This window comes from Ooceraea biroi, chromosome 7 (genome assembly GCF_003672135.1).
Source record: "Ooceraea biroi isolate clonal line C1 chromosome 7, Obir_v5.4, whole genome shotgun sequence".
Classification (NCBI taxonomy): domain Eukaryota; kingdom Metazoa; phylum Arthropoda; class Insecta; order Hymenoptera; family Formicidae; genus Ooceraea; species Ooceraea biroi.
This window is the reverse complement of record NC_039512.1, coordinates 6,600,431-6,614,344: the sequence shown is the minus strand read 5'-3', so window position 1 is coordinate 6,614,344 and position 13,914 is coordinate 6,600,431. Positions and strand designations below refer to the sequence as shown.

At 40.9% G+C, this 13,914-nt stretch overlaps 1 protein-coding gene and 1 long non-coding RNA gene across 2 annotated transcripts in view; both read right to left on the bottom strand.

The window, feature by feature from the left end:
- The window catches only part of LOC105282087 (diacylglycerol O-acyltransferase 1), an 86,210-nt gene that overhangs the window by 37,226 nt on the left and 35,070 nt on the right, over window positions 1-13,914 (bottom strand). Inside the window, exon 5 of the mRNA XM_011343801.3 lies at window positions 10,423-10,531. Within this exon, the coding sequence (XP_011342103.1) occupies window positions 10,423-10,531 (109 nt within the window). The remainder of the gene's footprint in view (window positions 1-10,422; window positions 10,532-13,914) is intronic.
- LOC105282086 lies at window positions 7,995-10,424 on the bottom strand. Its single transcript, XR_894430.2, has 2 exons — window positions 10,304-10,424; window positions 7,995-10,237 (listed from the first exon to the last, which is right to left on the bottom strand). It is a non-coding gene; the product is annotated as an uncharacterized LOC105282086 (long non-coding RNA).

Below are 13,914 nucleotides of genomic sequence, written 5' to 3'. Positions count from 1 at the left end.
ACAACCGATTCTTGTTGTATTAACTTTTGGTAATGAAATTCATCGCAATATACGGATAGGACGATGCAAGTTTATTTACAGTGCAGCATTATGTAGTTTCGAGCATTATAGTGTTACATGCTACAACTACAATATTGAAATAATATGAATTTGATATAATGTTGCCAATGATATGATATCAAACTTCGACTATGATATAACATTGATGCAATGCACACTATTCTTGGCAATTGGCGCGCATTCGCTTCACCGGCAAATGCACGCGCGCGTTACCCGGAAAGAGAGCGATATCTTTCGCCAAGAAGTCAATAGACAACTCCAGGATGCCAGAACGAGTTCTTCGTTTTGTTGCAGAAGGGTGTTTCTCTTTTGGGAGAGTTGGCGTGAAAGTAAGACTTCACGAACAAGCGAGCGAGCGCATCGAACTCGTTTTTATCCTGTCCGTTCTCCGCATATTTTCAATCTCCGGTCGAAAATGTTATTTTTCTATGACTCTCCAGCACGCTGCAGCGCGTTTTTAGTCTCGTGCAAGCAAAATGTACAAAATGCCATCCATTTTGGGCGTGCACAAGCGTAATGCTATTTCCGTTTTCCAGGCAATCGTCGAATATTGGTATCTAACCGATTAAAAATTCGAGATGCACCGTGATTGTAGCGTATCGCTCAGGGATTTATAATCTCCACACGCTCAGAGTTGAATAACGATAAAAAGAATTCAAAATATTGTTTAATATTGTACTTGCAATTACTGCGAAGTCCTCAATGCCGGCAGGAGTTGCAATATATAGCGGCGCGTTCGCAGCTGAAGTGTTAATTGGAACGAGCGACGGTGGAAAGACGCTCGAATGCACGTAGGAATCGCGATAGTGACCGCACTTGTGCATTGTTCACGCGACGAATCGCGTCACGGCTTGGCCGCCATCCGCAGGATCAGAGACACCATTCGCTTCCGCAGCGCGAAACACTCACGGTACGACGTTCTTGGCCTGACCCGAAACCCTGCGGAAATGCGGGCTATTCTCGCGCGAGACGCTCCCAAGATATCCTCACTATGCTACTGACCGTCCGGATGTTTGCGGCGGAAAAGTATCCTGTAGAATTCGCAAGGATAAACGAGCGGCATCCGGCCGCAAGTTCGCGGGGCACGCTGGTGTAACGCCGAAATCCTTCCGAGATCGAGATTAAACTTCTAGCACGAAACTCGGGACGAGAATAGAGTGAGCTTATAATTATCTTCAGATTCGTCTAATATTCTTCTTCACCCTCACAGCACTAAAATTATGGCGATACATCTTATGTAATTAGATTTGCCGAGTGAGGGAAGGATCTAAAAATACCGGACGTCGACGCCGGAGTGACGTTAATGTCGCAGATGATTTATGGATTAAAAATTCTTTGGTTGAAGTGGTGTGAGGCATCAGCGCGATATTAAGCAACATAATTCAAAAGTATGCAACGTCGCAGCCGTCGATATCAATATTCCGGGATCGTCGCGGATTACGTCTAGATACTGGAATTCCGACGTGACGTTGCGTTGACAAAAGCAGATTCTCCTCAGCAAACTCAAACCCACAAAACCATCAATGACTCGTTCATTTCCGTAGAACTCTCGCGACATCCAAAACCTTGTTGTAACGCGTACAAGCATGCTGTTCTCTCCGCTCGTGTCATTCACGCGGGAACCAATTTCGTAGCCTAATTTTGCTTGGATTATCTTACGTGGTAGCGTCAGCATATTTGGAATTTATATTTGTAATCTTGTGCAATGTTGATATTATCCGAAGATTATTTTATAGTTTCAAAGATTTCTAAAAGAAATTTGATACATTTTTTATTTTATAAAGATGCGTTGAAAGATTTTCAAAGTATTAATCTATCACTTTATATTATTTAATTATAACTTAAGATTATGCAAGTAATTTTATTTTATAAATCTTATTCTCGATAATTAAAACAAGCTAAACAAGATAAACAGAACTCGGTGCGTCTTCTCGTTACGAATGTAAACGGAGATCACCATTTTGACGCACGACGAGTTGCACGCACACGCGTACATGATACCATGTGTGTGCGTACACATCTTCTTCGTTCCACCCTGCGACATTTCACGCTACGTCGAGCCTGCTGCTCGTTTGAAGTCTACGAAATTGACTGCGTATCTCCGTTAACGGGTTCCGTGGCGAGACGGCGGGATGAATTCTTGCACCTCTTATTTGCCCCTTTTTTCTCCCATCTGTATGTGTGTGTGTATGCGTCTCCTCCACCCTTTTTTAATTTTCTTGTCAAAAGCGATCTCGCGCTTCTTTCACAAGTATACGGATCAATACCAGAACAAATTTCTCATTCTTCGTCGAGGTAGTTTCGACGGTTCCTCTGATCGCTGTAAATTCTGAAACGAGCTTCTCGAGTTTAACAGTGGCATTCGAGCAAATTAATGGCGTAACGAACGGACTTGATGTTCCTTTGAAGTCGACGAATACGATTACATGCTCATACTGCGTGATAAAATAGGAGGCTTGAATTAATGCACCCTCGTTTGCTGCTTTTATGTTATATCCTCCATTTTACCCCTTTAGCTTTTATGTTCACGTAACCATTATGCTATGGAAAGATCGAAAATTAAGAAAACTCGATCTTTCCAACTTTAGGACAGTAACAACTTGTTTGGAAACACTCACTAGCTAAAAGAGGACTTTATCTAGTACTATAAATAAGAAACAGGAGCTAGAATCTAAATGACCAAATAACTGACTTTGTCGTAATTGCTCTCTGTACTATAAATAAAGTAACTTTTCCTAAACTTCTTGTATTTGTATCTTTCTTTTACTATATCAGCTTTCCTCAAGAAATACTCAAAAAATATCAATTTAAAAGTTGAATAATCTATTAATAATCTATTAACAAATGGCTTTTAAAATACCGTTTCAAAAACTCATTTTGGTCCCAAAATTTGATACAAAATATTTTAGGAAGAACAAGTTTGCGTCGTATCGCTGATTTCGGCAACTCTCTCATCTCTTATCGTAGCTTATCGTACCGAGTTAAACTCCTCAAAGTGCTCTTAGAGATAAGGATCGGCAGTATTTGCCTACACAGCGTTATCCCTTCGCCACAATGGTAATGTCCTGATGTTTGCGTCCTTTCTGGAATCACGTCGATTATGACGAAGATCTCGAGTCGGGCAACCAGCCACGAAAATTTTCCGAAAACAAACACGGCACCATTGTCAACCGTAGAATTTCATGAACGCTCATCCTTTCGCATATCTCGCGCGTGTTTTCGAGAAATCAGCCGTGTGTTCGTCTGTTCTCTGAATTGAATGTTGAGAGTTCGGCATCCCGTAACCTTTGTCAATGTACGTACAAACATTCTGATGAGTAATCTCCTATCCCGAGTCTTTCACGTCGATCACGCGAACGACGGAGGCCCTGCAAGAAAACCCGAATCTGTTCCAACCCCGCGCTCCTTTGTTCCAACCTACCCCATCCATCCCTGCCTAAACCAACAGTATCCTTCAGCGCCTCCGCGCTACCCTTCTGTACACAGAGCCAAGTGTCTGGACGTGCAATTTGTAATTCCGGTGGAACTCATCGGAGGAGAACTGGCTTGCCGAAGAACTGCCGCTGCATAATTTGTAATTCCAAAGAGCACGGGAGTCTACGAAGCGTGCGCGCACAAGGTGATGTGATGTGATAAGAAAAGGTGACCTGGATGGGAGGATTGACAGAAGAATAAGGAAGGACCAGCAAGTTCATCTTTCTAAGATCTTATCTGATTCTGTATCCTCTTTTAATACCTTTAGCATTTTTAGCTTGTAGACATTTTGAACCGTAGACGTATTTAGCAATAATTATTGAAAATCTATCGATGCAAATAGTCTCTTGTTCGGAAAAAAGATGCTAGGCGATGAGAGGATATTATATAAAATATTTACCGCCTGCACGACAGAAATTAATCCCAAAACAGATTTCTCGCGTTATTCGCCGACGGAAGTTCTCATTCGCTGAAGTAGACGCTGGTAGATTAAAGCATAATAACGAAGTAGTTATTCCGCGCGACCCGTCCTCTCTAGGGAGTCGGACGAAGGGTTGGGAGGGAGATCTCGTCGAATTAGGTAGCGGACCCCGATTTGTTATTCAAAATTCGCGGAAAGGCGTCCGCCTGTTCGCGCTTCCGGCTACGTTCGAACATAATTTCCGTTCCACGTAAAGCTTTTACCTCGGTAGCGTAGCTTCCGTCGTGCTGTCAGGAGAGCACGACGAGCTTCATTTGACCCCTCCCCCGGAAACGCACCGGGCATGCATATAAGATGACACTCATAAAAATGTGCGTTACCATTTATTACACGCAAACATACGTTATATACATAACGTATATACGAGCTCGCAACGTAAATTGAACGAGCTCGAATAACCAACCTGGTGCTCCGTATACCTTTATCATTTGATAAGAAGTATTATCATCGAATATATCTAAAAGACAAGCATTATAAAATTTATTTATATTCTATTTTACAATGAACAATAGTATATTTCTATATATGAATATTCTATATATGAATAGAGTATATTTCTACGTTCTGTACTTTCAAACTTTTCCAGCACACTAACTATAATGGGAGAAAATATAATAATCATAGAAACTTAAATGGAGTATCAAGAGATTTTTCGTTGCATAATCCAATATCTACTTTTTATTCCGCAACAGAATCCTTCGTGCCTAATTACTTATTCATGTTAGGATTAGCGTTGGCAACGAACGCTGCGGCAACCGAGAAGAACACGCGGGGGAGAAGGAAGGGTGGAAATATCATGGCATTCGCGTCACGGTACCGTAATAATATACGAGGAAGACGTTCCCGTTCGCGCGAACGTTAAAGCGAATATCGCGCCCGCGTAAACAAGAAGCGCGGTGAATACGCGCATCCACCCGTCTACCTTAATTCGTGAAAGAGTTCTATCCGCGGCCTTTGTTTCGCCGAATGCAATATTGCATTTCCATCTGCTGGCTGTCACCATGCTGAGATTTTACGGGCTGTCGTGCGCTCGTTACAGCTCTTCGCGTTAGAGGCGTATCCGAAAGGGTAGCTCGCGCCGATAAATGCTTTAAGGTCGACACACACGCGCACCGACACATCAATGAGGACACCGATGTTTTACGTTACTTACGTTGGTAAATATAATTAATTTATATCTGTCTTCGTTCACGATGAATAATCATGGCAACGAGTGTCAATTCTTCTCGTGCATAACCGACTCACGAAATCGTCCGGTGCTGGGTCGCATCGACACCCACGTATGAATCGACCTTTACACGTGGCTGGTGCGTGTGCAAAGTGCGCACCTCGGGAGCGAATTTATGGATCGGCTGCGAAATTGAAAGCGTGGAGGCGGAGAATTATTAGAACGCCCGGGTTATATGTGCACTCGAGTATATCCGCTTGCTCGTGACAGCTCGCCGCGAAGAGTGTGCAGCAAGAATTTGCAAATACCGTGGGGGCGGACCGGTAATTTCAAGCGACTGGATTCGCACTAAGGTATATACGGATCTATGGGGGTTATTGCGTCGGGGTGGATGGCTGGATGAACGATCAAAAGTCGGAGAAGACAAATAGTCCAAACTCGAGAAAAGTGAGCCTAAAATCATAACGAAAAGACATAAGATTTACAATTCACAATTACCACAGGAGAGACCACAAGAGATACATTTAAATTGACGTGTAATTACATTAATTACTACAGAAAACGGTTAAAGTACATCAGCGGAATGCAAATGTAAATAGGACAAGTCATTCCTAATTAAAATACAAAATTTAATTAAATTATTATATTTTGATGCAGAGCGGAGTATGAAAATCGTAACGTATCGCAATAAGCGTGGAAGCTCCTTGTTTCCATCAAGCCAATTTTCGTAAGCCATACCCGAATTAATTTAATAATGATTTCGTCAAATATCCAATTAGCGAGCATCCGAAGCAAACCGTAGTTGTAGGTTTTTTCAATCCAGAGATTAATTAAAGACCGATATAACGACATGCTCGTTCGCGTGTCTGATCAACGAGCGACTTTTCTACTGAGCTCACGCCTCGTAACAAGAACTGCACATTTAGAGCACTGTAAGAGCACTTAATTGTTCTGCGCGTATCATCCGCGAAGAAAATGTATCCTTAAACAATACAATCGGATAATATTGTCACTGATCGTCACTGTTACACGAGCTTCCATTTTCGATGAATGGGCTTTTGACAGGCGCCAACGCGCAATTGTATTTACATCGACACGTAGAGTCCAATCGTTGAACCGAAGGCGAGGACCATCTCTGCACGACAATATGGTACCACTTAACTGTGCGGCAAACACTCGACGCCTTTTATTGTGTTTGCGGCTATCTGCTGTACGAGTGGCACAGGAAAATACGAGCGGACGAGTGCGGCTACGGGAGCGACAACGAAGTGCGCACACGAATGGACCGCGAGAGTGAGAAGGAGACGGCCATCGAAAGGCCGTGGGTCGTCGATGTCGCATTTCTATCGGGTGTCACGTTTCGCAGCATCAACAGAAAAAAAAGCGCGGCATGCTCGTCGGTCGGTGTAGAAGCACTTTCGAATGAGCGAAATTCGACGTCCGATGGTTGTCGATGCTTTCGCATCGCGCTCGTAATTACAGCAGTCGATGGCGGGCACTGTGCTACGTGTCCTGCCGCACCCCTCTGCTCTCTTTCTCTCTTCCGCTACGGTTGTAGTTTTTTCGCGAGTATCTCGCGTGTTTAACCCCCGTCGCTCGGCCGGACGAGGAGCCCAACCGGGAAAATTAAATCGTCCGACGCTGGGCGTTCGATGGAAAAAAAACGCTGCACCGAGTGCACGTGGCAACGGCAATTATCGAGGTGGGTGCGGGAAACGATACGACGTCGAAATGACGGACGGGCGAAAATCAGGAAAATTCAACGAACCGTTTAGTAGCGAATTATCAGCTGCGTCAGTTAAAACTGGAAAAACGTTATTAATTCTTCGACTAAAATGGAATTATTAAGGACGATGGTAACATGTTATTCCTGTATTGGCACATTCATCACGTGGATAATGGAGAATGAAACTGGCTGCAATAGTAAGTAATGAAAAAGGCAACATTATTAACTCTGCACGATCGATCAAAGTGGTTCTCCAATGCGGGGAGAACAATATATACGTCGACGCTTAAGAAGAATCTACCGCAACTAGATCCTTTTATATAAGCGATGTGAAAGCGCAGGGGCAAACTAGAAGCTGCAGCGACGCGAAAGGCAAAGATTCGCACGAGTCTGGGTCGCCTAAGCGCTTCTTAAAACTTCCTGTAGTCGTAGCCGAGTGTGCTTCGTGAGCGGCAGCGCAGTGGCTTTGGTTCAAGTGCCCGGACGACCCGGGTTCTCTCACGGGAAGTCTGTCCTATCTCTCTCCCTCTCTCTATATCTCTCTTTCTCTGTCTCTCCTCTCTCCCTTTCTGTCGCTCTGCATCACCGGTAGTACTCCTCGTCACTCCTTTGCCCGGGATGCTCGACCCTTCAACATGCGAGACGACGTATACGAGAGTATGCACTCAAAAGTGTATTCACTCACGTAGACACCCAGATCTTGATGTCTTTACGCGAGCCGGGACGTAAAGACGTATTCACACCAACGGGGTTTCTCCCAGGATGCCCGTCCCCGACGATTTACGGACGAAAATAAAAGGGGAAGAAGGCTCTTAAGGATTTCTTAGACGCTCGTCAAAGATTTCTAGATTTTCGCCGAGAACTGCTTTCTTCTCCAACTGTTTCTACGTGCTTAGCGTGCGATGCTAGTATTCGTTTAAACAGTATTTTTTATTCAACTGTCTTAACCATTATCCTAATTCAAGCAATATGTGTATCAAATATTCATTGAGATAAGAGTTAATTAATTTAGTTAAGATTTAGTTAAGATTTATACTTTTCTCGTTATATCTTTTATTGTTGTAAAATAATGTTACTTCTTTTTATTTTTTTTGTTGATATAATATATACAATTAATTTTTCTAATTAACTCTCAGCAATATATTATCCCTCTCTTTTGATCGATAATATCGTTATACCTACAGTTATATTATACTTCGTAGCCAATTTACGATGTCCAACTTATAACTATCATGGTTATTTAGATAACAAGTTTTCAAATGTTCCAATATCCACGAGAGCAGTTACACTTCTAGTTTCGTAGCAAAGTAAATCTCATGGAGTTTGAAGCATGATCCTTCACCTTCGACTACACTGCATCTTCGATGATAGCAGGTCATATGTTCTCCTGTCAAAGTTCAAAAGCTTCGATCCAACTTTGAAGTTTCATTGTCATCCGTTACCGTTCAATCTGAGAATTCTCCGGTTCGACCGCAGAGAGCAGCAAGGATTTAAAAGAAGACTGTATGGTCACGCAAATTTTTCGCGATTCAGTTGTTCGCAATTTGACATACTGTATTTTTCTTATAAATATTCGTCATGTATTGTTGTGTATATCTCAGAATCTTTAATACTGTAAATCTCTTGTTCATCTTAATACTTACAAAAGAAACATCTAAGAATTAAATCTACTTTCCGTATTTATCGAAAAGCAAAAATAAAACAACGTCTGCTTAACGACATCAAATGGTATTTCTTCTTCGTGCGTGCCTTCGAATACTCGCCGCGAGCAATCGAAAGCTGCGGCAAAGCACCTAGTTCAGCTCCGTCGCGAGTACACACAGTTAACTACTACAAAACGGATGCATCCGTCGTGAAACTAAAGGATCTTCCTTTGCCGATTGCTTCGAGCTCTGACAATTCTATTTTCCGCAAGCTCGCGAGCTTCCGTTTTACCCATACTGTGATCAATCCGCAAACTTGTGTCTCTTCCCAGGTTATCGACCATATCGACAACGACTGACGGTCGAGCATCGCGACGAAATCAAAAGCTTCTTCAACCTCGCTAAAACGAAAAGACGTAAAGGACGTAGGATGAAGATACCCCGCACGACAACGGTATAAAGTTGACAATACATGATTCACTTCGAGTGTTCTTACAAATGTTAAGGGGAGCACTTGTCGATTCGCCTCACTCGAGAAACCCGCCGAAGACTTTCCCCGAGTACTTACTCGGTGTAGTTTTTCGTCGAGTATGTAAATGACAGAGAATATTGGAAATGCAGTACCGAACAGGATTATCGGAAGAACGCCGGCTTATTACGTTCGACGCCTCCCATCGGCTGCGATTAAAGATCTTTTAATTAAAGTCCAGGCGATTTTCCATAAAGTTCTGACTTTTCTTTGCAATAATTCTCGTCATTCAAATTAAAAAGCTAAATTAGATTGCCGCGCGCGACAATACATCTATCGAATCGATCGCACACTCACAGAGTACGACTGCGTCGTGAGAATTAATTTAAATTCTTTTAATTAGACAAGCGCTGCTTTGGCGCGCTCTCACAAACGTAGTTACGTTTTAATTACTTTTCTTCGAGCGGGGAGAGGACCATCACACGCGAAGTGAAGGAACAATGTTACGATTAGGTTTGATTTAATTGATAACAATGGGGATTACGCAAAGAATTTCAGAGTCCAATATAATCTGTCCCGATATATAAGCTAATGCGGAACCAGCGATTCGGTCACTCATGAAGCTGTTGATAAAAGAGAGTACGAAGTAATTGCATTTCCATATGAACTCTACAACCCTCTGGGCACCCCCAAACGCATCAATCTGCGCGGACGACCATATATATTGCATTTAAATAGAATTTTTGATACGATGGTACAGACTCCACCGAGAACGAATATGGTATTGTATAATAGATATACGAATGGCGACCAATTAAAAATCAGTTACATACATGCCTCGATGTGATAAAAACGTTAACAATCTGCCGTAAATAATGACGCTATCGAGTATGTTAGCAAATTGCGATACACCGTTATATGATTAACACAATACGACAACGTTACGCACACCATATCATGATTTTATGTCTGCTTGCGTTCGCACTTTTACAAACAATGACTCTATGCGTGTTTGTGCGGACACATACAGTCATCATAGGGGTGTATCAGCAAAGAAACGTGGCGTGCGCTCGCGGGTCAGGAATTAATTATGTGTCATGGAAAAGAATGGATTCGCGCGATAAGCGAGGCCCTGGCGAATATCCAAACGGTTTCGAATCGCGGTGAGTGACTGCATAAACCTGCACGCTCCCTCATTGTCCCCCTGCCAGTCCACCTGCACACATGGCGAGGGTGGTATTATTCCAATCGCGCGTCGAGGTAACTCGAGAACGTTACTTACGTACACCCATACGTTATCCCAATCGATCCCAGGCCATACCGTGCCGGCACGTAAGTAATACCGCGTGGATGCGGGCGCACGAAATTCGTGGGTGAAACGACACGTAAAATGGCGCTTACCCAAGCTGAATCCGGAATCCTTCACGTGGATGACCACCATCGGCATCAGTACCATCACGACCAGGTTTATGACGTGGAACACCATTCCCGGACTGTGAGCTATGATATCCTGCGGCACAGAAAAATGAAGAGATACAAGTTATACAATGCAGGAAGTGGTGCGGTGCACACGCGTGGCACACAAACATCGCACACGCGCCGAGGTGGAGCTAAAATGACGAGCGACGTTACAGAAGCGAGTACCGTTTGCTGTATAAAATGCTATCGCAGATGGCTTGACAAATTATACACAAATTATTCATCCAATCTTAATTAATCGAGCTAAACATCATGACTAATTCAATGAGAGTGTAAAATAAAATTTAGTAAATATTCTTACTTTTGGCGGATTTATAAGTTTGACAGATATTTACTTATTATGAAGTGGAAGCAATTAGTAAATACTGAAATAATTGCAATCGCATGTTGATAATCGTATAAAATATAACAAAAATAATTCACCTTATTCACGATACTTAACGTGATGTATGAAACAGTACCTATATATCAAATGCGAAATATCATTCATATTCGATAAGTTTTTGTAAATAATTACACACGATAAAAAGCAATGTAAATATCATGGACATGCAGAACGACCGGAAAATTATTACAGTTAAATGAGTTTTACGCTGAGATATTTATAATTTCGTATTTCGTCAAGTAAACAATAATTTTTTTCTGTTTGCATTTTCGACGTGCTCAGCTGAAAATCTACGGGATTCTGATGCGTGTAAATCACATGTTGGTATGCGTAATGCATTGAAAACGAGATGTAATCCGGCACGCCTGCGGTGAAATTTGCGAAAAGTTAAACGTTATAACAACGGCAATTGATTATTTAAGCTCGTGTTTCTCGATTTTTCAATCGTATTCATGTGATTCGTATTCGATCATGAACGTGTTTTACAATGTATGAAAGATTGATTGATGAATTCAAAGATTTTTGTCACTTAATACTTGATATATTTTTGTAAAAATTAAAGTATAAATAACAAGCTCTATTAATTTTTCCCAGCAACGAAATTTTATTCAAGCGTTATGCGTAAAAATCTACTTTTATCTAAAATTAGTTTTGAATGTAATATAAAAACACATTATCTTAGCAAAGGACAGAGAATAGCAAAGGACACGAAATGAAATTACTACAAATATTCATAACGTGAGATTGCTATGAGATTAATTATCTGAACAAAGTGCGTTACAAAGAAGTATATAAATCACGATCGTCGTCACAAGCTCGCAAAATTGAATCACGGTATTTCATTCGTGAGATCGCGCAGTTGGGACCGCGCTTGTTATAGGATTCGATAAAAAATTTCACACCCGTCCGGGACAAAAGGTTAATTATTTAAACGCGCTGTCGGGCCCATTTGACAAAGTATCGTATGAACGTGATTTATCACCGGCGAGTTATTATGGCGCGGAAACAAACGCCGATGTTCGTGGTGAGAAACATTCACCCGGTTGGAAAATATTTCTCTTCAGCATCGCGCACTGCAACCCTGCCTGTAAAAAACAACGATCCCTCGTTTGCACTTGCCCCGCACTTTGCCAAGTTTTGTGCCTCAAGTAATTAGCCCTAAAGGCTAAGGGTAGGTTTTATAAAGAATGCAGTTTTACAACATTCTCAGAATTCAGCCGACGAAGAATGCACGAGATTTCCAGAGATCTTTAAGAAGAAATTCCTTCATCGTTGTCCGTCGAATGTTGCAGTAATTAATGGGCTACAGTTCCGTTAGGAAAAGGACTAAAAAATTCACAATTTAAAATCTTTCGTATCAGTTATGACACATAACTCATAATTTAGTGAAATTATGGAATTCGAGGATTTAAAATTTATGGTAACTTTAGAAGTTATTCAAATTTATTAAAGCAAGAATTTGGAATTTAACGACAGTGACAATTATACATAATGGCACGCAGTTGAAATTAAAGTTCATATGCGATTCAGAGATTATCCAGCATTCGCGTGACAGCTAAAAAATAGAAAACGTAACATTTTTTGTCTGGTCAAATATTTACGGAACGCTTGACCCAATTATGACGCACAAAAGAATATCACGACTTTGATGTGGAATCTGGCATTTACACGTCTAAATATTTACGCAATGTACACCGTGCATTTCTGCACTTAAAAATCCAGTAAAATTAACACAACTCTTACATTCCCTTTTAATTATATTTCAAGCAGATTTAATGTTGCACGAACAATGTATCAAAATTTATGACAAACTAACCTTCAAGTAATATGAATATTTGAAAATTTATAAATTAAATCGTGATTTAAACAATATTCAAAGTATTAAAATAGTCTTTAAATCATTAATATCATTGTCACTACTTTGATAAATCAAAAAATAATAATTATCCGTCGCATGGAATATTTAGTTACTTTTAAATCACGAAAAATGAGTGCAAAGAATAAATGCTTGAAAGAATTAGGATTAGGCATTATATTCCGAAAAACTGGACACATCTGTCAAAAGAGTCATCATTATATTTTTACTATATAGCACACCGCATATCATTGTCGACGATTGACATGATAGTTTAAAAATTCAACTTGCAAAAGAACGTAACCGATAAGTTTTCCATGCCATCAGATAGTCACGCGTTAAATTATTGAGCAGGATGATAATCGCACGAACAGGCTAGGCATAATAAAACCCGACAATTTTATATGAATGCATGCGCGATCACATAAATGATCGCAAAATGCATGCAAGTGCGCGAACATAAGTTATCCATGTGCGATATGTTAGTATTCTCGAGTATTAATTTGTTGTATATTATTCAGACTGTAGCTCGTGCATTGACCAAATTATTCATACAACACTGTAATTATGCTTTCGTCATTAGCCGAATTATTAGTCGATTAGCGACCAGCGATTAATCAATGGTAATTATTGCGTGAGTCGCGTTTGTCTGTTGTGATGCAGGATTTCATTTCAGAAAAGGAAACTTGCGAATCGAGTTTAATGCTTCAATGGACATCACGGATTGTATTTAAACAATTATGTATCATGTTGAGTAATCGCATCATATACTAAAGCTCCAACTCACTCTCCAGAAATAGATATACTTCAAATAAAATGCTAATTAGAATGCGAATGCAAATTTATAATAATATTTAATTTACTACAAATTAATCTTTATTTCCCAACTTGATTCAATTCTATACAATTCGCATCGACTCGATAGTTTTTTATTTTTTGCTATTTCGCCAAATTCCGTTATGTAGAACAATAAAAAATTTACGCTTCATTCGCGCGTTTGTTTTGCTCTGTGACAATTTTTCGATCCACGTCCGATCATAACACAACTGTCGCTGCTTGTGTAATGTAATTGGTAGGACATTTATGAAACAGTTGCACATAGTACGCAGAGACAAGTGACGAACACGTCCGCGCCATAAGGGATTAAAGACGATGAAGAGAATGCCTGACGGGG